Below are 27,825 nucleotides of genomic sequence, written 5' to 3'. Positions count from 1 at the left end.
AGAACTGTAAGAGAATAGATTTCTGTTGTTTTAGGGTTCTGAATTTGTGGTAATTTGTTACAGCAGCAGTAGGAAGCTAATAGAATAGGGATAAGTTTACTCGATCCAAGAAAGGGAAACTAACAGCTTCAGATGAAGGAGATAGAAGTTCAAAGCACTACAGAAGCTGTGGAGGGAGGATTGGAGATGGGAAGAAACCACTATCGTTTTACATCTAGACACTTGAGATGTAAAACGATGACGTTTACCCAGGTTGTTAAATGTCATGGTGTTACAATCACACTGCTTGTACATGTTTTCTTGTCTTAAGTTATACCATTATGGCCGTCATCAAAAAGAGCACAAATGACTAATGTTGGAGAGGGTGTGGAGAAAAGGGAACCCTCATAAACTATTGGTGTGAATGTGAACTGGTGTAGCCACTGTGGAAAACAGTAAGGAGGTTGTCTCAAAAAACTAAAAACAGAACTACTATGTGACCCAGCAGTCCCACGCCTGGAGATATATCTGTAAAACAAAACAAAACAAAAACATTTATTTGAAAAGGTACATGCACCCTAATGTTCATAGCAGCATTATTTCCAACTGCCAAGATACAGAAGCAACCTAAGTGCCCATCAACAGGTGAATGGATGAAAAAGATGTGGTATATACACACAATGGAATACTAATTAGCTACTAAAAATGAAAATTTGCCATTTGCAGCAACAGGGATGGACATGGATGACATTACGCTAAGTGAAATAAGTCACGCAGAAAAAGACAACTACTGCATGGTATCACTTACATGTGGAATCTAAAAAACGGAACAAACTAATGAATACAGCAAAAAAGCAGATTCACAGATACAGAGAACAAACTAGAACAGTGAGGGGAGGGAAGAAGGGAGGGGCAAGATGGGGTAGGGGATTAAGAGGGACAAACTATTATATATAAAATAAGTTACAAGGATTTATTGCACAGCACAGGGAATATAGCCAACATTTTATAATAACTATAATGGAGTATATAACCTTTAAAAATCGTTAATAATCACTACATTGTACATCTGTAACTTATATAATTTACATCAGCTGTACTTCAGTTAAAAAAAACCATAATGTATTTGCACACCCATATTCCTAGCAGCACTATTTACAGTAGCCAAAAAGTGGAAGCAACTCCAAGTGTCCATGGTCAGATGAGTGGAGAAACAGAATGTAGTGTATACATATAATGACTCTTGTTGCGCCTTATAGAGGAAGCACGTTCTGACACATGCTACAACATGGATGAACCTGGAGGTCACATGCTCAGGGAAGTACATCGGTCACAAAAAGACACATCTTGTATGGTTCCACTTCTATAAGGCCCCTAGAGCAGTCAGATTCAGAGACAGTAGAGGTTACCTGGGGCTGGAGGAGGGGTGGGGAGTTAGTGCTCAGTGGGTACAGAGTTTCAGTTGGGAAAGATGAAAAAGCCCTGGAGGTGGTGGTGATACGGTTGCACAACCATGTGAATGCAGTTAATACCACTGAGTTGTACACTTAGAAGTGGTTGAGATGGTGAATCTTTTGTGTATTTTATCACAACTAAAAGGTAGTAATAGCGTGCCATGATAGCCTTCTGAAGGTGAAGTAGCAATAGGCATTAAAAGCCTTCAGAAAGTGAGGCTCAGCAAAGCAACCCCATGTCTAGGTCAGTATGGACAGGTACTCTCCACACAAGTTTCCACTCAGCATGTGATGCTCAGTTTCCCTTACCAGGCCTACACAGCTGGCTCGTGCGGGCTCATCTCGCTGTTGTCCCCGGCTCAGTCTCCTTTCTGGTTCCTGGGTCCTCTGTCCTCACATCCTCCATCTCACTCACTCCTAGTCTGTAAAGGTGGCCTCTGTGCTGATGACCGCCAGCTTCTCCAGCCCGGCCCACTCGTGGACACTGGGTTCATAGTTGATGTCAGACAGACACCTCACACTCACATGGCTGAAGCTTTGCTTGCCACCTACAGCATCCCCATCACAGTTAACAGCAATCCCCTCTTTCCGGTGACTTGGGCTAGAATCTCTTTTTCTGGCCCTACATCTGATCCATCAGGAATCTTCTGGTTCTGTTGTCAGAATACATCAGGGTCCCCCCCATTTCTCAAGCCTCATCTGTCTCTGCCCCACCCTGCAGGTAGCCAAACAGTACTGTTAAGGCAAATCCTGTGACTCCTTAGGCTCCCACATGTCACAGGCTTGCCGCCTTGAGCCCTTGGCACTGGCTGTGTCCTCTGCCTGGGACACTGTCCCACCTGTCCTCTGCCCAGTGTGTCTGCAGACTTATGTTCCCACCTGGGGTTCAGGGTTTCCCGCCACACTTGTTTAGATGATTGACAGGATTCAGTTCCTTGTGGTTGTAGGGCTGAGATCCCTGCTGGTTGGCAGGCAGTGGCCCTCAAGTCCAGCCACGCGGCCTTCTCATAGCACAGTAGCTTTGCAGCCAGCTGTCTGCTACAGTAATGCCTGCACTGGCTTGGCCCCTCGTGTTTGCATGCAAGCTTTCCCATCATATTCCCAAGCCCTCTCAGGACTCTGCCCTGACAGTGTCCCATCCCAGACCAGCCCTCAACACGAGCTTGGTTACTGCCCAGGGCACCTGCAACAAGGTCCCCAGTTGACAAGCCCACCACACAGACCAAACTTTTAATGAGCTTTTTAGTAACCATTTTTAAGTGGAAAGGGTAGGTCAGGGACCTCAGGTACTTTAGGAAGACCTCCAACAAGAACGGCAAAACCAGAACAGAGAGAAAAGCAGAAGGCACTTGAAGGGGGAGGGGAGTTGCAGAGTCAGTGCAGAGAACAGAAGAAAGCTTGGTTAATAAAGCTTAATTTATATTGTCAGATTAAAGAAGACATCACATTCAGGGAACTAGAAAGCACTCTTAGAAAATTAAAAATGGAATGAAAGTGTTTCTTTAGTAAGAAATTAAAAATGAGGATCAAGTCCAGGATGTATCCCCAAAAGTTCTTTAAGGGGCAGAGAGACTAGGGAATGAAAGATAAAGTGCATAATGAACGACGAGGTGTGCCTGCGGCCTGACAGCAGGGAGTGGGCAGAGGTGTTGACACCTTCCAGATGCTTCTGGAATGTGAGGACTGTGCCTCCAGGTGAAGCAGTGAGGGGAAAGTACCCCCAGCACATACAGCCAATCCTTTCAGTACAGGAAAGTCCTCACCAGCTTCTCAAGATTAAAACAGGCCCGGCACGGCTCTGGAATGGGGTTAGCGTAAGACACTGCAGCCGGGCAGGGGCAGGGGGCGGCCTTCCCAAACTGTGGCTGTGTGCAGACACCTGGCCAGGTGAGGCAGGAGTGCAGTCCGCACGCCCTTCCTCGGGAAGCTCTGGGGGCTTCTCAGATGAGGGAGCATAAGATGGGGACGCAGCTCCCAGCACGGAAGGAAGATGGGCGAGGCAGCAGAGGTGCAGAGGGGGGTGGAAACAGTGAGACGTTGGGTGGGGCAGGGATGGTCTGGAGGAGAAGGTGTGTGACTATGGAGAAGGTGGGATAGAGCGATGGGTGTAGAGACGGGGAAGGGAATGGAGAGCTCAGTATTAAGGAAAGGTTATATAAGAAAGGCAGCGCCACAGTTTAAATGTGGTTCACCAGCGAAAAATATGAACATGGCCCATGGAAGCGCTGCACGTGGCCTGGCCAAACCTGGGGGTGGGGAGGGTGTTGAATCCCCTCTTTTCACCCTAGGAGGCCACAGTGCAACGTGGAAATTTGACAAGCCAAGAAACAGCACCAGGAGCACATTCGACATGGAACCATCCAAGCTGAAGAGCAGGAAGAAGGGCCTCTGGAGCTGGGCAGGGTTGGGAGTGGAGTGGGGAGGGCAAGAAGGGTGGGAGCTGCCATTTGGGTCCGGGCCTGCAGCCTGTGACTTTCTGAACCTACACTTGGTAGCCTGTGTAGTTTCTTTTCTCCCTCTTCACTTATATTCAGGGGCTGGGATTTGGCTGGGGGAGTTGAAGGGTGTCCCGCAGGAATGAAGGGTTAGGGCAGAGGGCAGGCTACCCTTACGCAGCCAGGAGCAAAGCCTAAGCTCGAGAGGGGACACTTTAGCCCTTGGAGTGGGGCTGCGCAGCCACAGTGCCCCCTCCTGGGAACCGACCTGACTTGCAGGAATGAGCCGGAGAGGCCTCTGCCTCCCATCACGCCTCTTCTGTGCTCTGGTTTCTGTGGTTACCTAAGAGTTGACCGGATGTGTTCTCTGAGGACTTATGTGAATTCTCTTTCATTTCTTCAGCACATTTGCATGATGCTTAAATATATCCACTTGACCATTTTCCAAGTATTCTCGCACGCCTTTTAAGACTTTATTGTCAAGGGGAGGGTATAGCTCAAGTGGTAGAGTATATGCTTAGCATGCGTGAGGTTCCGGGTTCAATCCCCAGTACCTCCTCTAAGAATAAATAAATAAGTAAACCTAATTACCGCCCCCCCAAAAGATTATTGTCTTTAAAATAACATGAAGACAGCTCTGTGAATATACTGAAAACCACTGAGTTATATACCCTTTACATTGGTAGACTGTATGGCGTGTGAGTTTTATGTCTGTAAAGCTGGTAACAGAAACCACATGGACGGTCAGAACTGCTGGGTCCCCAAAGCAGCTGGAAGTGCCACTGCCCCAGACCCTGACCTCCCCAGCCCTCCATCCCCCACCAGAGGAGATCTCCTAACAGAATGGGTGGTGAATTTGCCAGAGAGCAGCAATCTGCCAGAATCCTGGTGATGACAGATGTAGGGAGACAGCAGCTTCCGGTACCAGAGACGACCCACGTCCCTGTCCCAAAGCATGGCAAGAAGAGTGTGTAACCGGTTACAGCCTGGTGCTGAGTAGGTGGTACCTTCCGTCCGTAAAGGACACGGCGACATCTATCTCTAGAAGACTCAAGTGGATTCCTGAATATGACACACGGGAATGGCCTTTTCAATGTATGACCAGTACGATGCTTTTACTTTAGACCAGGGTCGGTGAATCAGTTCATCATCCCAGGTCATCTTGGAACTTTAGGCAGAAACGCTCCAGTTTCTCCAGTTGAGCACATTTTCTATCAGTTAACCTACCTGTCTTTCACATTGAAGTTTAGAAATAAACATATCTTGCCTTTTAAGTTGCCCCAAAGTTAACACTAGATTTACTTGAATACTTCATTTTTCCCCAGCAGGACCCAGTAATTCCAGAGTGGTTAAGGTGTTGAGGGAGACAGTGAGTTTTCATCATGTGTTCAGACAGCTGGCCAGTTTTTTAAGAAGTAAATATATTTACTCATCTAGAGAAAGCTCTGAACAGGGTCTTTAAGCCTAAATTGCTAAGTGTAACCCCTGAGAAAGGGGTTACCTCTCCCCCATCCCCCCCACCTCTCCCTCCTCATCGCTCCCCTCCCCATCCCGTTGTCTTTTTTGTGTGTGTGGTCTGTGAACTCAAACCAGTGCCCACTCTGGTGAGCCCACAGCTTTTTCAGGTTTTCTATTAAACGTGTTGCTAAAATAATTTATCAAACCTCCTTACATTCCTAAGACTCCTTCAGGTATCTCTGTTAAAATGAGCCAACCCGCAAAATCGCCGCCCAACTCGAGTATGAGTTTGCTCTTTACAAATATTAATGTCAAGAGTGAAGCCTCCTCAAAGTTCAGCCTGGAATGAGTGACTCATTGATGCCTGCTGCTTGTGGGATTTGAAACTATTATTTTCAGGGGACTGTCTCAAGAAAGATCAGAATTTTTACTAGTAAATTAGTAAATATATGTGAAATACCTGCATTTATTAATAACAGTTGTTTACTGTGCTGTGGGGAACTGCCCTCCTCTCTCCTGCCTGCTGTCCCTTCTCCGTGCATCTGTCCACATCTCTGACTTCCAATGGGTCTGTCTTACGGAATTAAATCAGTTCCTAATCCACCTGTCGTGTCTAGACTTTGTGAGAGTCATTGCATCTGATAGACTGTGTGGCCCATATGATTCCTGTAAGAAGACCTCTTGATAAAGAAGACGAAAGCAGTGCTAAAGGCTTGCATCCCACTCCCACTGCTTCCCAGAAACATGGACATTCAGTTTCGGGTTTTTTCTTTTTAAAGCTGGAGAGATGTGGTTTCTGTGACCTCTGCCTGTAGTGTCAGCTCTCTCATGAGTGGAGAGACTTGCTGCAGAGGAAAGGCAGGTCCTGGGCAGCGCCTGGGCCTCTTAGAAAGGGAGTCATTCCTGAAAAAGAGGGAGACCGATGTGCCCGCCTACCTCTGCTTCCTGCCGCTGGCCTAGACATGATGAAAGGTTTTTACACCACATCAGAGAGGGGGCTCCCTCTTTGGATTGAGTTTTTAATCTGCTGGAAAACTGACTGTTAGTAAGTTACTTGAGGTGAATGTAGACTTTGAAGCAACACAGCAAATACAGGATTTTATGATAATCAGAAGGATTTGGATTTACATAGCTGAGGGTTTTTTTTTCCCTCCAATTAGGTCAGTTAAAATGTCCTCTTAATTAAAACTTGTTTTGCTTTGCAAGTAGGAACCAATTTGAAAATTTCCATCCTTTAAATTATCTAACAGAACAGTACAAACTTCCAATTTTGAGGGGTAATTAGGTGCATTTATTTTATTAGTGGAGGTACTGGAGATTGAACCCAGGACCTTGGGCGTGCTAAGCATGCACTCTACCAGTGAGCTATACTCTCCCCCACCTAGAGTAGTGCAAATACTAAGCCACATGTGTACTTCCATACCCAGTTCTTGCTTTTCTGTGTCTTTGCCTTCCCTCTTTTTTGGTTTATTAAGGTGTACAATTCTGTGCTTCAAAAAAACCTTACTATTATGGAAATTTTCAAGTGTATACAAAAGTAGACAGTAGTGTAATAAACCACTCTGTTCCCATTGCTCTGCTAAATGATCAGCTCTTGTCCTGTCTCCTCACCAGTATTTTCAGGCCAGTCCCAGACATTGTATCATTTTATTCATAAATATAAATATTTCAGTACAGTGATTATTTCTTTTCTTTTCTTTTCTTAGTAAAATGAAGCTTTTCATAAAACCTTGACCCAAGTGCTAGCAACTTCAGGAAAGAATTTGGGTGAGGGGAAGAAGAAAGTTATTTCATTTAGGAGGAACAACCACTATCTTCTTCCTAATCTTCAACACGCACAATTTAAACATATACAGCTGCTATAACATTTTACACAGTTCCCATGTACTGGAGCAATAACAAGATCTAAATACAATTATATTTTTAAACACTGGGTCAAGGCTTTACATAAAAATACCACTCTACTTTCCCTCTAAGTTTCTAAAATATCATGTACTTTCTTCCAGCATCTGCAGCCATTCAGGAATTTTTAGGAAACTTTTGTGCATGATCTTAATTCCTAATCCCTGGCTCTTTGGGCTCACTGACAAAAGATCAGAACCACCAAAATGATGGTTCACATGGTTCACTTGAAGTCAGGTAAGAGACCCCGGCTCAGTTAGTCTCATAGGACAAAAGCAGTGCTGCATCAACTGGCTCCATGTGGGAGGGGCACGTGAAGGAACTCACCAACCAGTCATCTTTATAGTCCAGGTGACAGATGTGCATACAGGGCAGAAATCTAATTGGGTCCCCATAAACAAAGTCCATCATACAGATCACACACTCCTGGATCTTTTTTTCTGATCCATCTCTTCCAGGGTCGTAAACTCCTCTAGGCAGATCCTGTGTAAGTCCTGTTCTTTGAACTGTCCTAATTTGTTCCTCTTCAGTCAGCTGAGTTGCTAGGTGAGTCTGGCTAGGTATTGGATGGTAGACTGGAACTGGAACCTGTTCCTGGTATTGCAGTGGTGGCTCGCCAAAACTAGCCTGGTGGGACTGAGTCTCGTGAAGCAGGGAGATGTCATCTGACGTGGGGGATTTGAGGCAGTTCCCCATCTTCAGGGGCTGGTGTGTGTGATCTGTGCACTGTTCTGACAGTCTTCTCAGTATGTACTCCTAAAAGATAAGGATTCTTTAAAAGAAAATCACATACCGTTATCACATCTAAAAATAATTAAAATAAGTCCTTAGTGTCATCAGCTGTTTTGTCAGCACCATCCAAAGGTAATAGATGCTAACATGTTGCTGTATTTGCTGTGGTTCTTTTTTCAGAAATAACTACAGATGTACTTGTAGCCTTGTCCACCCCTTTTCCTTCCTTATCTCTGTCTCCCTCCCCTGACCCCTAAGAGAAACCATGATCTTAAACTTATGCTAAGAATCATGGCTCTGTTTACTTAAAATACTCCAGATTTAATTCCAAAGGTGCCAGTAAAGAAACAACATATATACCCTTTCTGCCTCCAATTGTTTATAAACTTCGAAAACGATATGACATTCAGCCGTTTCCAATTAAGTCAAAGTGACTTTATTTTTAATCCTTCCCTGAAGTCTAAGTAAGGGAAGTTGGAAGTGGCGTCTTGAGTGTTGGTACTGCTGGGACGCCCTCCACATGCAGAGGCAGGTGGACCTGTCTGTGTCACAGAGCTCTGGACGCCTTGGGCACTGGCTGGTCCTGTCAGGGGCATGAGTGGAGCAACTCAGGGCAGCTCAGAGGGCTTCTCGGCAGCAGGGAAAACCTGTTGTATATATACGACATACAACATTAGCTGCCTTATAGATGCTCTTAGAAGGAAGTGCAGATGCTATAAAGTAGGCGAGCTGCAGGCCTCAGTGTGGGTATTCAGAATGATCTACAGGCAGACTTCTCTCCCTGTCCCTCCTGCCCACTCACACGTCTGGTGTGAAGTTTATGAATAGCTAAAGGAGCTCCTAGGAACATTTTGCTTATTGTCACCAGGGCGGCTGCTGCTTGTCCCCGCCCCGCCCCCATGGAATTCCATAATTTATACATTCTTATGTTGGTGGACATTGGGATTGTCTCCATGTTTGGCCATTACACATGAGGCATATGTGATCCTTCGTGTGCAGGTCTTTGCGTGGACCTCTGCTTTCATTTCTCTTGGGTCAACACCTAGGAGTGGGCTGACTGGATCTTATGGTAGGTATATGGCTAACCTTTTCAGGAATTTCCTGTTTTCCAAAATGGGTGTGTAATTTTACAGTCGAAATAGCAGTGTAGGAGAATAACAGTTCCTCCACGTTCTCCAAACACTTGATGTGTGTGGTGTGGCCAGTCTTTTATATTTCAGCCATTCAAATAGACACATACCTCTTGGTAGTGTGCATTTACATTTCCCTAACCATTAATGTCAACTTGAAACCTAAATCTATTGAAACTTGCTTTATGGTCCAGAATATGTGTACTCTGTCATGGTAAATGTTCCACATGCAGTTGGAAGGAATTGGCTAGAGTGTTCTGTAAATGTTAGCTAGGTTGAGGTGCTTGGTAGTATCACATGGCTTCTGATAAGAGATTTTTTTGGAATGTAATTCAAGGATGGTAGTAATGACAAGATGCAGAAAGGAGGCTTTTTTTGTTTTGTTTTAGGTTGGATAAAATGTTTTAATATATAATGGTAACACTTTTATATCAATGCAATCATAAAATTCAATCTTTTAATCTTTTACTTTAGTTGAAGTATAGTTGATTTACAATGTTGTGTTTCAGGTGTATAGCAAAGTAATTCACTTATACACATATATATGTATATTCTCTTGCAAATTCTTTTCTGTTATAGGTTATTACAAGATACTGAATCTAGTTCTCAGTGCTGTACAGTAGGACCTTGTTGTTTATCTGTTTTATATATAGTAGTTTGTATCTGCTAATCCCAAACTCCTAATTTATCCCTCCCCCCTACCCTTTCCCCTTTGGTAACCATAGTTTGTCTTCTATGTCTGTGAGTTTGTTTTTGTTTTGTAAATAAGTTAATTTGTATCATTTTCTAGATTCCATATATAAGTGATATCATATGATGTTTGTCTTTCTCTTTCTAACTTAATTTCACTTAGTATGATAATCTCTAGGTCCATCCATGTTGCTGCAAGTGGCATTATTTCATTCTTTTTTATGGCTGAGAAATTCCATTGTGTGTGTCTATGTGTGTATGTGTATGTGTGTGTGTGTATACCACAACTTCTTTATCCATTTAACTGCTGATGGACACTTAGGTTGTTTCCGTGTCTTGGCTGTTGTAAATAGTGCTGCTGTGAACACTGGGGTGCGTGTATCTTTTCGAATTAGAGCTTTAGGCTTTAGGAGGGTCATTTCTCCCTGTGAAATGCTGTGCCTTCTGGGTGATCTCTGTGCTTGGTGCTTCCATAGCTGGAGTTAACTGTGGTTAAAGTTGTTCTGGTTTCTTCTGCAGATTATGTCTGCACATCTGTAGCAGAAACAAAATAATTTGCTAGTAAATTTCTCACTTCAGGATAACCACGTGGGAGCCAGGCTGCCCGCCTGCAGCTGGTTGCAGACTGGGGTTCTCTCCTGGGGTATTTCTGTGGCTTCCCGTGTCCCCAGATCATCAGCTACATGGATGTTGATTTATTCTCCAAATTATAAAGAAAACATAGTTAAAGTGGACTTTGAAAAATGCATGCTTTGATTCATCCTTGCTCATTCTAACATGGTTAACTGCCTAATGATTTGTTTAAAAAGCACTGGTTAATGTTTCTGAATGAACACATTGGTACTTTGTGTCCGATTGGTAGCTTCACTGTTGAAATTCTTAGGACTCTTAAGGATAGACCAACCACTGTGGATCTCAGGTCCCCAGCAAGATGCTCCCTAGACATCGTGTGCTTTAGGAATGAAGGTCTTTGTGAGATAAGGAGGGAGGCATCTTGTAAAGAACTCCGACTCAGTTGTTTCAAAGAGTCAGCTGATGAGTGGACTTCCGAGCCCAATGTCTCAGAAACACACCGAGCCCAGGGATGGAGGGACAGGGCTGCCATCTTCTTCCCTTTATGGAGTGGGAGGGGAGACGCAGCCTCTGGCTTGAGAATCCTGGACAGTTAGGTCAGTGAGCTCGAGCTGGTACTGTCCACCGCACGGCCGCAGGTGGTGCTGGGAGGGCCAGATGAGGCAGCACCTGAGGGACCAGATGCAGACACAGCCCTGAGGAATGTTGGTGGGTGGGTTTGGCCTCAGCCCAGGCTCTTTCCTGCTGATTCTCCACCTTTGAAACACCCTGTCTGTGCCCCACCCCCAGGTGTACCCCATTCACACCCTCCCTGTATGGTCCAAGGTCAGCTCTCTGCCTTGCTACTGCCTCCTCCTTTGTTCCCTCCCCTCCCCCATCTTGCCTCTCTTGCTCGTCTTTGCTCTTTTTCTCTCTCATTTTCATTATGGGAAGTTCAGGCCTATGCAAAAGAGGAGAGAATTGTGCGATGCCTCCCTAGTACCCGCCCCCCCCAGCACCTTTTAGCGGTGTCAGCTGGTTACATACATGTCACTATATACGTGCCTTAGCCCCAGAGATTTGAAGTATCTCTAAATATATAAGTATATATCAAAAAAGCAATGCACTTGGAAAAATTACTAAAATATTTCACCTGCAAAAATTAACAGCTGTTCCTTCATATCATCAAATATTCAATCAGTGTTCAGTATCCTGGATCAGTCAGTATTCACATTTCTGGTTTTCTTATAAATATGATTTTAAAACATTACAATTTGAATCTGGATCCAGAAAGTCCCCATGTGGTAGTAGGTTCATATGTCTCCTGAGTCTCTAAATAAAGGTTTCCTCTCTCCATCCCTTTTTCCCCTTGAAGACTGCAGGGCACATATCTGTCTCCTCATGGACTGGGTTTTCTGACCCATCCCTGTGATACTGTTGACCTGCTGCTTTGATCGATGTATTTCCTGTAAATAGGTTGTTGGTTCGATTTAGGCGGTGTCGCACGCTTCTGTCAGGAGACACACAGTGATTGTGTATGGCTGTGTCCTCAGGGGGACTGGAGCCCCGTCATGTGATGTGTCATCACCTCCCCAAGGTTGGCAGGCTGTCCTGGCCCCATCGTGCCCTCGCTGGTTAGCTGGGATCTCTATCAGAGGTGCTTGCCCGCACTCATCTACTGTGGCCTTGTCATGGCTCTGGGAGAGGCAGGTTTGCTGCATAGTCTTCCTCTTAGGTATAAGTTTCCCCAGTAATACACTGGCTCCCGAGCGTCCTGCAGTGACCGGCAGTTACTTTACTGCGCTGCCCTGGGTGGAAGCGTGTTTGATCTGTTCAGTGTCCGCTGCCCTCCTCACTCTCACCAGGGCTCTAATCAGAGTTCTGTGATGTGACCTAGTAAAGTCTTCGGCAGCACCTTTGTCTCCAGGGATGTTGAGATATTCTAGGAGACCTGCACATTTTCTAGCGTTTCTCCAAGGGTCCTGGTTCCTCTTAATGGGAAATGGAGTGTAAGTACCGCTCCCTGGGTGCCAGAGTGCTGACCGCTCCCTGGACGGGGTTAGGAAGTCTTTGTTTTGTTTTAATACATCGTGAGTGATACTTCAAATTCAGATTCAGGATTCTAGGGTATTTGCCTGACATCTTCAGTCTTAACATCTTTTTCTTCTTTTGAGGATCCCAGTTCTCAACAACACATGGAATGATGGAATTACAGTATCCTTACTACTTGGTGTTGCTGCCAAAAAGGTTAATGATAAGCTAATTTTCTTTTATAAAGCACTATTTGAAGGATTTTTTTTTCTTTTCCTTTCAAGTCTAAAAAATTCATCACAATGAGTCTTGGTTGAGGTCTTTTGGGGCTGGGAGTTGATATTCTTAGATATCCAGTATATTCTCTCAATAGGTAAATTTAAAACTTTTTTGTTTAATTTTAGGGAATTTTTCTTAAATACAGCTTTAATATTTGTTCTTTGTCTTGATTTTTTTTCTTAGGGACTTCTGATATCCATATATTAGATCTTCTTTGCCTTCAATATTTGTCACTTTCTCTTGAATTCTTTTTATCTTTTTATTAAAACATTTTTTTAAATGGAGGTGCTGGGAATTGAACCCAGGACCTCGTGCATACTAAGCACGCCCTCTGCCACTGAGCTATTACCCTCTCCCCCAAACATTTACTTTTTAAGAGCTTTGTTGAAGTATAATTTATGTGCCATAAAATTCACCCATCGTAAGTGTACAACTTGGTGAATTTTACTAAATTTATAGAGTTGTGGCTATCAACATAACCTAGTTTCACATTTCCACACCCCAAAAAGATTTCTCATGCTGTTTGCATTGAATCCTTGCTTCTACCCTAGAATCCCGGGCAACCACAGATCTGCTTTTTATCTCTATGGATTTGCCTTTTCTGAAGATTTTCTATAAATGAAAGAATATAGTTTGTAGTCTTTTGTGTCTTGCTTTTTTATTTAGCAGAATGTTCTTTTTTTTTAACTTTTTATTTTTTGTAGGTAGGGGGAGGTAATTAGGTTTATTTATTTTTTAGAGGAGGTACTGGGGATTGAACCCAGGACCTTATGCATGATAAGCATGTGCTCTACCACTTGAGCTATATCTCCCCCCAAGCAGAATGTTCTTGAGGTTCATACATGTTGTAGTTTGTATCAGCATTTCATTCCTTTTCATGGCTGAATAATAAGTCTGTTGTATGGATGGACCACATTTTGCTTATCCATTCCTCAGTGGATGGACATTTGGGTGCTTCTGCTCTTTGGCTGTTATGAGTACTGCCGCGGGCATAAATATTTGCACACATGCCTTTGTCTGGACATGTGTTTTTCTTTCTCTTGCATCGATCCCTAAGAGTGGAGTTTCCATGTCGTATGATCAGCTCTGGTTTTCCAAGTTTGCCAAACTGCTTCCCTTCTTCCTGGCAATGTCTGAGTTCCCATGTCGCCACTCCCTCGTGGACACTTGTTACTGTCAGTTGTTCTGACTGCAGCCGTTCTCATGAGTGAGATCTCATCATGGGTTTAACTTGCATTTGCTCTGAGGACTCCTGAGCTTGACTGTCTGTTCATGTGCTGCTTAGCCATTTGTGTATCTTGTTTGATGAAATGTCTGTTTAAGTCTTTTGCCCGTTTAAAAAAAATGTGTTGTCTCCTTTTGAATTGTACAGTTTCTTTATACATGCTGGATACAGGTCCTCTATCAGATATATGATTTGCAAATATTTTCGTCCAGTCTGTGTCCTGTCTTAGTTATACTAATAATGTCTTTTGAAGAGCAAAAGTGTTAAGTTTTGATGAAATTCAGTTTAATACTTGGAAATATAAACTTTTCTTCTTCTTCCCCTTCCTTCTTCCTTCTTCCTTCTTCTTCTTTCTTCTTCTTCTTCTTCTTCTTCTTCTTCTTCTTCTTCTTCTTCTTCTTCTTCTTCTTCTTCTTCTTCCTCTTCCTCTTCCTCTTCCTCTTCCTCTTCTTCTTCTTCTTCTTCTTCTTCTTCTTCTTCTTCTTCTTCTTCTTCTTCCTCTTCCTCTTCCTCTTCCTCTTCCTCTTCCTCTTCCTCCTCCTCCTCTTCCTCTTCTTCTTCTTCCTCTTCTTCTTGCTCTTCTTTTCTCTGGAACATCAGGTGTGAATTTTCCCACTTAAGATTATTTTCGATATCCAGTGTCTATTTGCCAAAGTCATTTTTACTGAGGCCTTTGCCCAGCTGGAAGGCCTGTGGGGTTGGGTAGATGGGTCTGTGCTGTGCACAGAGCCTAGAATACCTCAAACTTCAGCACAAATAGCAACACGGCTATTGGCTTGAGAGCAGGATCTGATTCCATGATTCATGGTCCCGGTCACTGTTGGCAGTGTCTCTCCAGGATGCCACCTGTCCTCTGGCTAGAGTGGTTGGTGGATTCAGGACGGAGGATCCCATGGCCCTTGGGAGTAGGCTGCTTGTCTGAATGTGGCGAGAAGGTCATGTGCATAACCCCACTCCCCATTCCCCTTCTTGTGAAGCCTCAGTAACATCTTCTCTCGCTTGGCAATTGCAGGTGACGGACTTAACAAGGTACTTGGATCCCAGTGGACTCGGTGTGATTAGCTTCGAAGACTTCTACCGGGGGATCACAGCGATCAGGAGCGGAGGTCAGTCCTCACACCGTGTGCTTTTGTCACCTCCCCCATTCCTCAGCCCCACCCATTATTGATCCTGCTCAGACCCCCTTCGCTGAACTTTCCAGCTTCCCTCCCGGAGCCCCTGAAACACCCAAGGTTCAAGATGCTCCCCCATCCTGTCCTTTTGTCCTCACACACCCTGTCCTCCAGGACTGACTGACTCAACTACTTATTCATAAATCTACTGCTCCTTTCCCTGGAAGTCTTATGAAAACTTTCAAGCATACAATAATACTGCAAGGTGGGGAAGGGTATAGCTCAGTGGTAGAGCGCCTGCCTAGAATGCATAAGATCCTGGGTTCGTTCCCTAGTACCTCCATTAAAAAAATAAATAAACCTGATTACCCCTCCTCTCAAAAAAGAAACAAAATCAAATTAAAAAAACCCAAATCCCCCCCCCCCCATATTGCAAGACTTACACAGTGAGCCCTTGGATGTGTATTTGCCGTCCAGAATCCACAGGCTCCCTTACTGCATTTGTATTTTCTGTCCATCCATCTCTCCCCCAATCCATCTTTTTTAACAGATGCATTTTAAGTCAGTATCCTGCTGTATGCTCCACCCTAAACACTTCATCCTGTGTGTCAGTCATAACCTAGAGCTCAATATTTGTCTGCAGTCTTTTTTCTGATTAAAAATTTACCTGTAGTCAAATGTGCAGATCTTTAGTGTGCTGTTCTGTGAATTTTGACATTCTTACGCCTGGTGATGTAAATCCCTACCCATAGCATTCCCATCACTGGAGACAGTTCCCTCCCAGCTTTCCAGTAATGCCTTCCTCCTACCGGCACCCCCTGGCTGATCCCTGTCACCGTGGATGAGCTCTGCCGCTTGTGGGCTGACATCAGTAAGCTCATCAGCACATGCTCTTGCGTCAGGCTCCCCAGCATGTGATGTGGAGACTGGCTGTGCTGCCAGTGTGTCGGGAGACATCGGTGCAGAGCTGTGCTTGCACGTGTGCTGGTACAGCTTGTCTGTCCCCCAGATGACGGGCAGTATACCTCCAGGTTGGGCCATGATGAGGGAACCTTCTAGTGACATCAGGCTACAGGTCTTTTTCTCGGCTTGGGGGCCCCTGCCTAGGGGTGGGATGGCTGGTCCTGGGATGGCTGTAAGTGTAGTTTCCTACAGAGCTGCCAGCTGCTCTTCAAGGTAGTCATGCCATTTTCCACTCTCACCAGATGCCCATTTACTGTCCTTTGAAATAAAATTCTGAATAGAGCTTTCCTTCTTGCAGAGGGCAGTGCAGCAGCCGGCAGTGCAGTGGGTGTGGATGGGGCTGAGGGGTCTCGCAGACCAGCTGTAGGCAGGCCATCCTCCCGGAGGCCCAGCTTGGGCGAGGCCTGTGTGCTGTGCTGGCAGGGCCGCCGTGGAGGTGCTGACACCTCTGAGGTGAATGGGGCTTGTGGAGGGGCCTGCAGAGCGGGCGGGGAGGAGACCCTCTAGAGGTGGTGTGGGCAAGGTGTGGGCAAGGCGAGCCCTGAGGGAGAGGACCCTGGAGGACCCCCAACTCCAGGCCGAGGCTTCCATACCTGTGTCTATCTGCGCAACCAGTGGGTTGTGGCCCTGCAGGGATTTTTCAAGGTTAGGTGTGCAGTTAAATCACAGAGTTATTTAAATCTTCAGCCTTGCATGAAGATTTTTCTCTTGGTTTCATGCAAACTTTTGCTTCTTCTCAACCTCTAGTGCCTTTTGGTGGCTTCCTGAATGCAATGCCCGGCCCCTGCTCCCAACCCCAAAGCAGGCACTCATGCCGGGCCTTCTGGAAGGTCTGCCTCTCCTCAGGTCACCTCCTGGGCCACAGCCTTGGTGCCCAGGACACAGGGGGTGGCCTTGTCCTCCCATAGCTTTCTCGGTTTACCTTCAGGAAACTCTTGGTATAGGCTTTTTTCCTCTTAGTTTTGACAATCCAGTATGATTTCTTCTTGGACTTAACCAATTATTTAAAACTAATCTTAATTTCTAAGTGCATTTTAAAATCTTGCCATTAACTTCAAACCAGTTGTGTATGTGGTAGAGAATGAGGTATCTGACATGGGTTGGGTTTGTTTTCAGGTCTACCATGTGGCCAGTTTTTACCTGTGTAATGTGTGTGTTTAAAGAACGCTTCCCCCGCGGGGGTGAGTGGTGTGTACGTGCAGGGCTGGAGGCTCACCAATGGTCTGCTGGATCTCAGTCACGAGATCACGTATGGGGACCACTTAAGGAGATCACATACGTGTGGAGATGATATTGGTTCCCAGGAGGGTGGTGGCATCGTCAGTCTTGTCTCAGTTCTATTTCAGCCTCGCTCTCAGGTGACGGAATCAGCCGCAGGTTGATGGTGACGGAGCCAGGGAGCCCAGGACTGGTGGGTCACTGGAGAAGCCTTTGCAGCTCTGCCTGAGGGTTTGGGGTGGGAAGGTGATGGGTGCATGGAGGCCAAGCTGCAGGACACCAGAAAAGCGGTCACTCTTGCTGGGGAAAACAAGACGTGGACTCAGAGGGAAAATCTGCTTCTGGAACACTGCTTGGCCCAGTAATGAACAGTATCTTACATGGTGCTAATAATTAAACAAATTGAATATTTATGTAGCCATAGACTGGAACTAAACTGTTTTGGAAGATTGGGGGAGGGAAAGCGGGGAGTCCTTGAGTACTATATCAGGAGGTCAGGAGGACATTCTAGAGTTCAGGAGCCCAGGGGAACCATGGAGAATCACAGAGGAACACGAGACAGGCTAAGCACTGCCGTTGGCTCCCCTTAGCCTGTGGGCGCTGATTCATTGCCCAGCTTCAGGTGAACAGTGTGTGTGTGTTAGGCATCTGGCAGGCTTGGACTCCCTGGGTTTGTTGTGACAGCCCGATTCCCTGGGTGACCACGGAGCAGCCTGCTGACCACAGGGCACTGGCCCTGCCTGTTAGCAGGAACCTTCCTGCATGAATTTACCCACAGGGGACGATAGCATCAGTGGTTCCTGGGCCTAAAATCAAAGGGGCTGGGAGGAGCGCAGTGGTCTCCTCACCTTCCAGCCAGGGTCGAGACTGGGCTTCCTCTGAAGGGTCAGCATGGGGGCAGCAGTGGCAGCCAGGCCTGTGGGTGTGGGTGTGGACAGGAAGGAGCCCAGGAGAGCGGCCAGCAAGAGACAGTGCTGGCCATCTGTGTGGCTTTGAGGCCCTCTCTGAGCCTCTCTGAGCCCACATCCACAATTCTGTTGCCGAGCAGTGGCCAGTCTGTTCCGATAGACCACGGGCAATAAGAAACGGAGCAAACTCAGCTGTAGGAATTCCTGGGGAGCCTGACCTGGGAGTTCCCAACCTTGGAGCAAACTCAGCTATAGGAATTCCTGGGGGGCCTGACCTGGGAAGTCCCAACCCTGGGCCTTAGGAATCAGGACATGCTCCTGGAAAACTTGTGACTACGGCAGGCGCAACCCAGGGCATTGTCACAGAGCTTGCCAACTGCCAGGCCACCAGGCCCTGGGCAAGGGAGCGGAGGCTGATCCCTGTCTCTCGTGCAGAATGGGTGCCGGCTGCTGATGGTGTGGCTACCCTGTGGGTTCAAGTGTCTCGAAGTTTAGTGTGTGGTAGTTATCAACCTGGTGAGAGAAAATGGTTGTGTGAGAGTGACCTGTCCCCCAGATCCTCATGGTTCCCTTGTGGTCAGCCTTCCACCTGATGCTGAGAAGGGACCTCCACTCACACTCCCCTCCTCCCTCCTTGCCTAGGCCTGGGCCCTTCCCATGGCAGCGGGGTGCTCTTTGTCCTCCCCACGGTTGGCAGAGAGGAACCCGAGGTGGGACCCTGGGGGGCTTTCCCATTGGGACCCGCCCCCTGACCCACCTGCCTGCTGCACTTGGCCCTCCCTTTCCCAGACCCGGGCCCTCTCCATCCTGTCCTGCAGCCGCACTTTCTTCAGATTCTGAGCCTCCCATTCAGGACAACGAGTCCTGCCTCCAGGGCCCCTGCACACTACTGAGTCTCATTATTGCATTCTTTTGGTGCTATTTCCACTTTGATTTAATTAAAAATAAAAACCTCTCAGACAGTCCCAGAGTTAGCATGGACACTCCAGGAAGTGGTGCTGTGGTTTTTTTCAGTGGTGAGAACAGCTGGAATAGCGGCATCCCCAAGGGGTGAGGCTTGGTCTCAACATGATGCCACATTGCACGTGGTGTCTCCCAGCCCCCATTTAGCTTGTGCAGAACAGACCCCGCTCCTGAAACGAGGTGGCAGGCCCTGGACACTGGGAGACAGTCTGCCACTGGGGTGTGTGTTTGAGGGGCAGAGAATGTGGGAGTGGGGCCTGGCCTGGCCAGCAGAGGGGGTGGGGTCCTGGGGGGAACAGGATGAGGGGAGGCTGCTGTGATGAGGACTTGAATCAGGCAGGATAAAAGTGGCTGCAGGGGGAGGGTATAGCTCAGTGGTAGAGCGCATGCTTAGCATGCACGAGGTCCTGGGTTCAATCCCTAGTACCTCCATTAAAAAAAAAAAGTTAAGAAAGAAGGGAGCTGACCTTAGTTCTGGTGGAGGGCAGCCCACAAACTTGGGTGCAGGACAGCTCTGAAAGGTGACAGGCCTCGGGAAGTGGTGGAGCTGGGGTGGGCATGGAGGCCTCCCTGGGAGTGTCCGGGAAGGGGTGCCTGAAGGGGTGCGCCCAGCATGTTTGGGAACCGCAGGGAGGCTGGTTTGGCTGGGTTGAGCAGCTTGGGTGCTGCGGGCAGACCTGGCCTCTCAGCCCAGCAGGGCCAGTCTCCCGGGATGGGTGTGGGGCTGGGCCTGCAAGTGACTTCAGCTCGTGTGGCCTCTGGGAATGCACTGCCAGGGTGGCTCAGGGCTTCTGGCTCAGTGCTTCTGGCTTAGCTTTTCTTTTTTTTTTTCTGTAATTTGTAAAAAATTTTTGGTAGTTTGACTTCATCATTTAACTTGTGTTAGCAATGGAGAGTGAAAATAAAATCTGAAGAAGAGTCAGAGATGATTCGGAAGTTGTTATTTCATAGCATTTGAAAGCGTGGCAGCACGACCGCCCGGACTGCATTTGGGCTGCAGTTCACTTCAGGTCCTCCCACCCGTGTGCCGTTGTAGCTGCCGACAGCCTGTCTCGTCTGCTGGACTTTCATTCTGCATCCGGAGCGGCAGAGCAGGTGACATGGTACATTGACCCAGTTTTGCAGGAGAACGCAAGGAGATTTTTACTGTCATAGCCATAGGCCTTATTTCAGGAATAGAACAAGCTAGAAAGGGAATTGTGACAAATAGGCCGTTGCTCTGGCTCGGTCCCCCACCCCCTAGCCTCTGGAAGACTTAGATAAACATACACTAAAAGTTTATATTTAGTTGAAGTTGTTTTAGTTCTTATAGAGAAAACTGAGAGAAGACTCGTATTGAGTTCCCATCAAGAGTATAGAATTGCCAGCTACCTTTACATCTCCTCTCTACTGAGTGGGGTGGGACTCCTAGATTGATCGCTCACTGCAGGAATCTGAGCCCCCATCCCCCATGGCAGAAAAGATCGGCTGTGCTTTAGAGTTTTGAGTTCTGTGTTTCAGTTTTGGAAGTGCAAAGCAAGACTGTTACTGTTTGGGAATGGAAAGTGGGCAAAGACAGCCTAGCCTCTTAAAAGGGTGCATGCGGTCTCCAGGTGCGCTGGGGGAACTGGGCATTCTCCATTCTCCTGTTCCAGAAACCAAACACTTCTGTCCACAGCAACCCTCTCCCCGTCAAGAGAAGTATACACAGTTCTGCTGTAGTTCACTTACACCCCAGACCTGGGGCCTCCAGGGCTGTGGGCTGGCATGGCAGGCAATGAGCACAGGGTCTGGGTCCAGCCTGCGTGCTCTGAGGCACCTTCACTCCCACCCCAGTCTGAGCCACACTCTAGGGAAAACAGTACAAAACAAGAGCGTTAAAAGTACTTGTGATTCTGAAGACGGAAGCCGCATCAGGGCTTTTGCAGTGTTGAATTGACAGTGACATTTCATCGTTACTGAATGCACTTGAATCCGAGTGATTGTCAAAGGGAAGCGTTATTATTCTGTTTAAATTGAGAGAGCTATTCAGAAGCAACCTGTCGGTGGTGGGGAGGATCCAGTGGTGGGGAGGATCTGTCAGCATCTCCACTTGTCTTCTGTCCCCTGCCCCCGCCAGGGCTGTCTCAGTGACTCCAGGCACTGACCCTCCGAGCCTGGCTGGACACACGGTCAGGAGGACCACATTCTCCCAGGGGGTCCAGGTGCCAGAGCAGAGCGTCCTCTGGCTGAAGAAGCCAGTGCTGACCTTCCAGAGCCCTTTACCCCGGAGTGTCTGGGTGGCTTGCTGGCGCACTTGGCCCTTTAAGTAAGTGACTGATGCTGTGTCAGAATATGTGAAATATATTCAATAAGTAACTGGTATTTTAAATTAGCAATTACTACCATGATCTGATTTTTGCTGACAACTCTGACACCCGGTGTGTGGGTTTTCCTCACCAAGCAGCAATCCAGTGCTCTGGACCTGGCCTGGGTGTCTGCTATGTGATTCCTTCTGATACCAGCCGCTCCAAGTTAAGCACAGGCCCCACTCCAGGGCCCTCACCTGCCTGAATTGACTCCACAACGAGGGTTCCCACTACTCCCTCCTCGGGTTTGATAATTTGCTGGAATGGCTCACAGACCCCAGGGAAGCATTTTACTTATGTTACCAGTTTATTACAACGGGTGCTATGAAGGTTACAAATGAACAGCCAAGAAGAAGAGGTCCTGTGGGATGAGGTCTGGAAGGGTCTGGTGTGGAGGGGCTTCTGTCCCCATGGCAGGGGGATGTGCCACCCTCCTGGCATCTGGAGGTGTTCCCAACCTGGGAGCCCTCTGAACCCCTTCATTCCAGGGCCTTATGGAAGTTCCATTAAACAGGCATGACTGATTAAATTAGTTCAGTCTCCTGTCTCTCCCCCTTTCTGGAGGTCGGAAGGAGTGGGGCTGAAAGTTCCCCTGGCAACCAGCCCCATCCTCCAAGAGTCACCTTATCGGTATAAATCCATGAGGTTGAATCGGGCTTGTTGTGAATGACAGATGCTCCTCTCGCCTCATCACTCAGGCAATCCCCAGGGTTTTAGGCGCTCTGTGCCAGGAACCAGGACGAAGGGCAAATAAATGTTTGTTGTGATGGCACAGTAGTGAGACATCATTGGGACACAGAAGTGTCTCGCGTGCTCTTTGGAAGGTGCTGTGTCCACACTGCTGGGAAGCCAGGAAGCCAGGGGCTTTCCAGCGGGAGGCCGGCCGTGTCTGAGAAGTGATGCTGATGTCAGCATTGTCCCTCACGAAACTATGCCTTTTGCTCGGGATTTTCATTATCAAGTTAAGTGTTTGTTGTAGAAGGTAAACTTGAGTGAAAAAGAAGAAAAGAAAAGCTGCCGCGAGTCCAGCACCCTGGACAGATGTTGTTCCTTGTCCTGCATCATGCCTACACCTCTCCAGACGTGAAGTCTGGCACCTGCTGCTTTCTCGAGCCGTAGTGGTATGGCGTCCTTCTCTGTCCCAACACTGCCAGCTCTTTGACAAATAAACATCTTATCATTCAGCCTTGACACCCCCTCTCAGAGCTGGCACGAAGCCTTTTCCTCTGGGGGCCACGCTACTTCATTCCCCAGGCCTCTCCCAGCTAGTCCAGCCCCGCTCGTGCCCACCACTCATGCACCTCCCCCCTGCCCCCCAGGGATGGTCTGGGCCTCCTGCTGAACCTGGTCTTCTCTCTCCCAGCAGATCCTGATGGCCAGCTCTGCAGCGTCACCTCAGCCCCCGACGAGGAGCCACCCGCCTGCCCCGAGGAGTTCGACGACTTTGTTACCTTTGAGGCAAGTGGTTTTCCCAGGAGAGCTGAGAGGGGATTTGATGCTACCCCCCATATTCATGCACCCTAAATCCCACCTCACTCTGTGGTCCCCAGGGCTGTTCCTGTAGGAAGTGGCAGGCAGGGCCCACTGTGTGTGATCAGCAGGTGTCTGCAGAGGGCCAGGCTCTCCTGTGACATTGTTGTCACCTTCTGCCAGGTTGCCACGCAAGGCCAGAGCATGGGTTGTGTCGTGATATTTTTGTTTTATCAAGAACCCATTTTCTAGTCTAGGGACATTTGACTAACACCTTGCCGGCCTCTGTCCTCTTCCTCGGGAAGAAGCCAGGGTGGTTAGAGTTACATGGTATGGCCTGCAGTTGTGGGTGATTTGCCCTCTGCCACGGCAGGGAGAGGATCTGCGTGCACAGCCACAGAAGACAGGTCACTGTAACTTCATCCCACAATATGGGATTGAGGGCAGACACTGGAGAGCCCACGCGCTGGTTCTGGAATTTTTCTTTTTGAAAATACACTTGTTGCGGGGAGGGTATAGCTCAGTGGTAGAGTGCATGCTTAGCATGCACGAGGTCCTGGGTTCAATCCACAGTACCTCCATTAAATAAATAAATAAACATACATACATAATCCACCCCCTCCAAAAAAAAATTAAAAAAAAATACACTTATGGCAGCCTCCAGCCCCGTAAGCCCTGTTTTGCCCATTGGAGGCTGTGGGGAGCAGGGTTGGGCTGTGACTCAGTGGGCCTGAGGCCCTGCCTTCAGTCCCCTGAGCTTGGGCTCCTTTGTAGAATGAGGAATGGCACAGAGCAGCTTCTGAAAGTCCCTCTGAATGCTGGCATCCACAGGACTCCACTGCTCTCCTCAGTGCCTCGTGTCCCTGCTCCAAGAAACTGCCCCAGGTGTCGGTCACCCCTCAGATAATGCAAGTTCACTTCCGGATTGTCTGTCACTTCTGCCAGCCCAGGCCTCCAGACCACCTCACAGCTTTGTACCAGAATACCAGCTGGGCCTGAGCCCCTCCAGGGCAGGGACCACCCCACCTTGTGTCCTCATATTTAGCAACAGTTGGTGTGTTCATTCCGTGTGTCCCCGGGGTTCCCTGGGGTGCCAGGCCTGGTGTGTGGAGGCCAGGTGCCCAATTGGGACATGTGCTGGCTGAGGTTTGGTGTGGCCGGACAGGGGCCAAGGGTGTGCAGGATCCTGACTTGTCAGCTTTCAAACCGACCACCAGACCCGGTGACCATGGAGACAGCAAGGCGTGGAAGGCTCTCTGGGGATCAACACACCTTGAACTTCCCAGTAATGCAGCTGGGTCGGGGGAGAGGCTCCTTGTCTTATTTGGAGCATCTGGGGAACCTGGATCCCAGCAGCCGTGCAGGGTCTCCTCACTCACGTGGCTGGCCAGCAGCTAACCTCTCATCACACATCTCTCACGGGGTCAGGCCTCGCCATTGACACACTAGTGCACACATTTTGTCATCAGTGCCTTCTGTTTTATTCTCTCTCATATTTCCGGTAGGGCGTTATATTGATTTTTTTGTATTTTATGTGTAGGTGGATGTCATGGGTTAGATGGTAGCCCCTAAAAGGTACATTCACCAGAACCTGTGATCTTGAGCTTATTTAGATTTGCAGATTTAATCAAGTTAAAGATCTCAAAATGAGATCGTGCTGTGTAGAGAGGCCCCTGAATCCAGTGACGGTTGTCCTTGGAAGAGAAAGGGAGATGACCCACCAGGGAGAAGGCTGGAGTGACGCAGCTACAAGGCCAGGACCTTCCGGGGCCACCAAGACCCAGACAAGGCAGGAGGGATCCTCCCTGGAGCCTCAGGAGAAACTCAACCCTGCTGACACCTTGATTTCCAACCCCTGGCCTCCAGCTCTGAGAGAATACATTCCTGTTGCTTTAAGCCACCCAATGTATGGTGATTTGATAATGGAAGCCCCAGGAAACTAACAGAGTTTTGTTGTTCAGGGTGGTAAAAGGCATCAGTGCATTTTGTACTTCAAGTGCTTGTTTGACCTGAAAGGATGAGACCCGCTGATGCTGGGGCTGCCTCCTGAAGCCAGGGGAAGAAGGCATGGGGTGCTGTCTGACTCTCAGCCCCTCTTGTCCTCCACACACTGGTGTGGCCTTCCCACCTTTGCAGCACCTTGGCTCTGGGTGTCCACCCGCTGCCGCACCCGTTGCCTCCAGAAATTGTGGGTGGGAACCTGACGTTTCAAAGAGTATGCAAAAGGAATGTGTCTCAGGTTTTCAGATCTTCATTTTTTTTCAACAAGGAGGAAATATTTCTTTTTAATTTTTTTGTTGTTTTCTAAAAAATTAATACACTTTATAGTTTAGCAGTTTTAGGTTTACAGAAAATGGAGCAGACAGTACAGTGAGTTCCCATTACTGTCCCACACACATACAGTTTTCCCACCACGAGCATCTTACATTTGCTCTAATGGATGAACCAATGTGGATACATTGTCACTCACTAAAGCCCGTAGTTCGCATTGGGGTGGATACATTGTCACTCACTAAAGCCCACTAGTTCACATTGGGGTTTGCTCTTGGTGCTGTAGTTCTGTGGGTTTTGATCAATGTGTAGTGATGTGTATCCACCACTGTAGCATCACACTGAGTAGCTTTGCTGCCTTAAACGTCTTCTGTGTTCCGTTCCTCCCCACTGGCACCTGGCAACCTCTGATCTTTTACTGTCTTCGTAGTTTTGTTTTTCCAGAACGTCTGTCTTCGTAGTTTTGTTTTTCCAGAACGTCGTAGAGTTGGTTGGAATCATACAGTGTGGGACCTTTAAAGTTCCTCCATGTTTTGTGTGTGTGTGTGTGTGTGTGTGTGTGTGTGTGTGTGTGTGTGTGTGCTTTTTAAGGCTTTTGGATGTAATTTTGAGGGAAATGAAACTAGGTAATGTATAGAAACTTACTGCTTTTTAATAGAGGAACTGGGGATTGAATACAAGATCACGTGCATGCTAAGCACACGCTCTACTGCTGAGCTATACCCCTCCCCCAAAAGATAACTGTTTTTAAAAAACTTGCAAGTTGTGTGATCTTAATAAGTCCAGTTAAAAATATGAATGGAGAATACGTGTATTACATCCAATACCACATTTGGGGACCCTCTGCTGGCGATCTTCAGAGATGAATAGGCCTTTTATTGACATTCTGGAGCACACGGTGGTGCTGGTCAGGGGTGTCCTGTGCAGTAACTACAAATGGGCTGCTGCTCCTGTGTCCTTTTCCTGCTGGGGACACTTCAGCGTTTCCCCAAGCATCCGTTTGGCTCCTAGCTTGTAACAGAACTCCCAGGAGAAAGTTACTGATTTGTCGTTTCTGAGAAGGGGAAGAGGTGAGGGGTGACTTCAGCTTTGTCACTGACATTCATTCGAATAGGAAGAAAGCTTCACATCTGACATGGAAGCAACCTAAGTGTCCATCAACAGATGACTAGATAAAGATGTGGTGTTTATATACGATGGAATACTATTCGACCATAAAAAGGAATGAAATAATGCCATTTGCAGCAACATGGATGGACCTAGAAGTTATCATATTAAGTGAAATAGGCCAGACAGAGAAGACAGATATCATATGGTATCATTTATATGTGGAATCTAAAAAGTGATACAAATGAACAAAACAGAAACAGACTCACAGACACAGAAAGCTGTGGTTACCAAAGGGAAAGGGATGGGCGGGAGGGATAAATTAGGAGTTTGGGATTACCATATACACATTACTATATACAAAATAGAAACAATGAGGACCTACTGTATAGCACAGGCATCTATATTTAGTATCTTGTGATAAACCATAATGGAAAAGAATATGAAAAGGAATGTATATATGTACGTGTATAACTGAATCACTTTGCTGTACACCTAAAACTAACACAACATTGTAAATCAACTATATAGTTCAACTGAAAAAAAAAATGTCCAGGTCTGAGAATCTGGGCGAGGAGAAGGGTGGAGAGCGGAAGGCCCCGCCGCCCACAGGGACGAACTCATGCGTTAGGGTTTTTGGAAAGTGGTGGGAAAGTCGCAGAGAGCAGGCACAAACGAGTGATAAGAACTGTCTCTGCTGTGCCTTCTCTGTCCCTCCCTCCTTCTCCCACTCCCGGCCTTAGGGAAATATGTCTTCTGTGCAGACTGTTATCAGAAAGGTTGGAAAATGAAGAACAAAAGCCACTCTGTTTTTAAATCTGACTAAACTGTTTGTTAAAAACGCAGCCAGCACTCTCTGAACTTTGCCCACCTCGTGGGCCAGCTCGGCAGGTTTCCTGGAGCAAGTCTGGGAGCGGGTTAGGCTTCTTCCAAAGCAGTGATGCACCTTCAGGTGAACACACGGGTTTTGCAGAATCTCAGCAAGACTGGCAAATAGGAGGCTGCCGGAAGCTGACGGCTAGTCTGGACAGAGACCCCCGACCTCTGATTCGACGGGGAGAATATCTCCCTGAGCACGCCCTTCCTGGAGTGGGTGTATGGAGCCAGGCCCAGCCTGGACTGGCGTCTGAGGGTAAGAGGAGGCTGTGCCTGGCCACTGGTTTTCCTTGGAGGGACCACGAATGGATGGGGGGGCCCGGGCAGGCTTGTCCACACCTGTGTTCCTAGCCAATGACCATGAGCACGGGCTTCCTTGTCCACCTGGTGGTCCTTGTCCTGTTGGCACGTTTGTGAACTGGTGAGGGATACTCAACCAAGCTTTGTAAGGTGCACTTTGACTCCCACATTAATTCATCCAAACATGTTGAATTTGGTGGTGTAGACGGTTGGCTGGGCGGAGCAAGGTCCTCTCTGGCGGCATGTGAACCTCTGGGACGTCTCGGCCATTCTGTGCTCAGCCAGGGGACCATACTCTCGGATGGTCTTCTGCCCCCAGAAAACTGCCTGGCTTACTGACATTCAGGGCAGCCTGGACCAGTAAGAGCTGAACTCCAGGTCGTGAGCAGGTGGGCAGCATCCATGAGACGACCCAGCCCTGTCCTCCCGGCCCCCTCAGCCTT

The 27,825-nt window shown here is 47.6% G+C and overlaps 2 protein-coding genes and 1 non-coding gene across 4 annotated transcripts in view; 1 reads left to right on the top strand and 2 right to left on the bottom strand.

The window, feature by feature from the left end:
• RAB11FIP3 (RAB11 family interacting protein 3) overlaps positions 1-27,825 on the top strand; it is a 75,964-nt gene that overhangs the window by 24,680 nt on the left and 23,459 nt on the right. For both annotated transcript variants that reach the window (XM_032460679.1, XM_032460678.1), the window contains exons 2-3: positions 14,880-14,973; positions 22,725-22,816. In XM_032460679.1, coding sequence (XP_032316570.1) covers positions 14,880-14,973; positions 22,725-22,816 — 186 coding nt within the window. The remainder of the gene's footprint in view (positions 1-14,879; positions 14,974-22,724; positions 22,817-27,825) is intronic.
• LOC102522835 (RING finger protein 11-like) lies at positions 6,819-8,026 on the bottom strand. Its single transcript, XM_032460677.1, has one exon. The coding sequence runs from the start codon at positions 7,922-7,924 to the stop codon at positions 7,481-7,483; it is 444 nt and encodes a 147-aa protein (XP_032316568.1). The 5' UTR covers positions 7,925-8,026; the 3' UTR covers positions 6,819-7,480.
• Positions 13,382-13,454, bottom strand: TRNAD-AUC. Its single transcript has one exon. It is a non-coding gene; the product is annotated as a tRNA-Asp (tRNA).

This window comes from Camelus ferus, chromosome 18, assembly GCF_009834535.1.
Source record: "Camelus ferus isolate YT-003-E chromosome 18, BCGSAC_Cfer_1.0, whole genome shotgun sequence".
NCBI lineage: Eukaryota > Metazoa > Chordata > Mammalia > Artiodactyla > Camelidae > Camelus > Camelus ferus.
This window is presented reverse-complemented; position numbering and strand designations above follow the sequence as displayed.

What these genes read in the sequence shown, in the direction of transcription:
- LOC102522835 (XM_032460677.1), bottom strand. Translation starts at nt 7,924, where the DNA reads ATGGGGAACTGCCTCAAATCCCCCACGTCAGATGACATCTCCCTGCTT.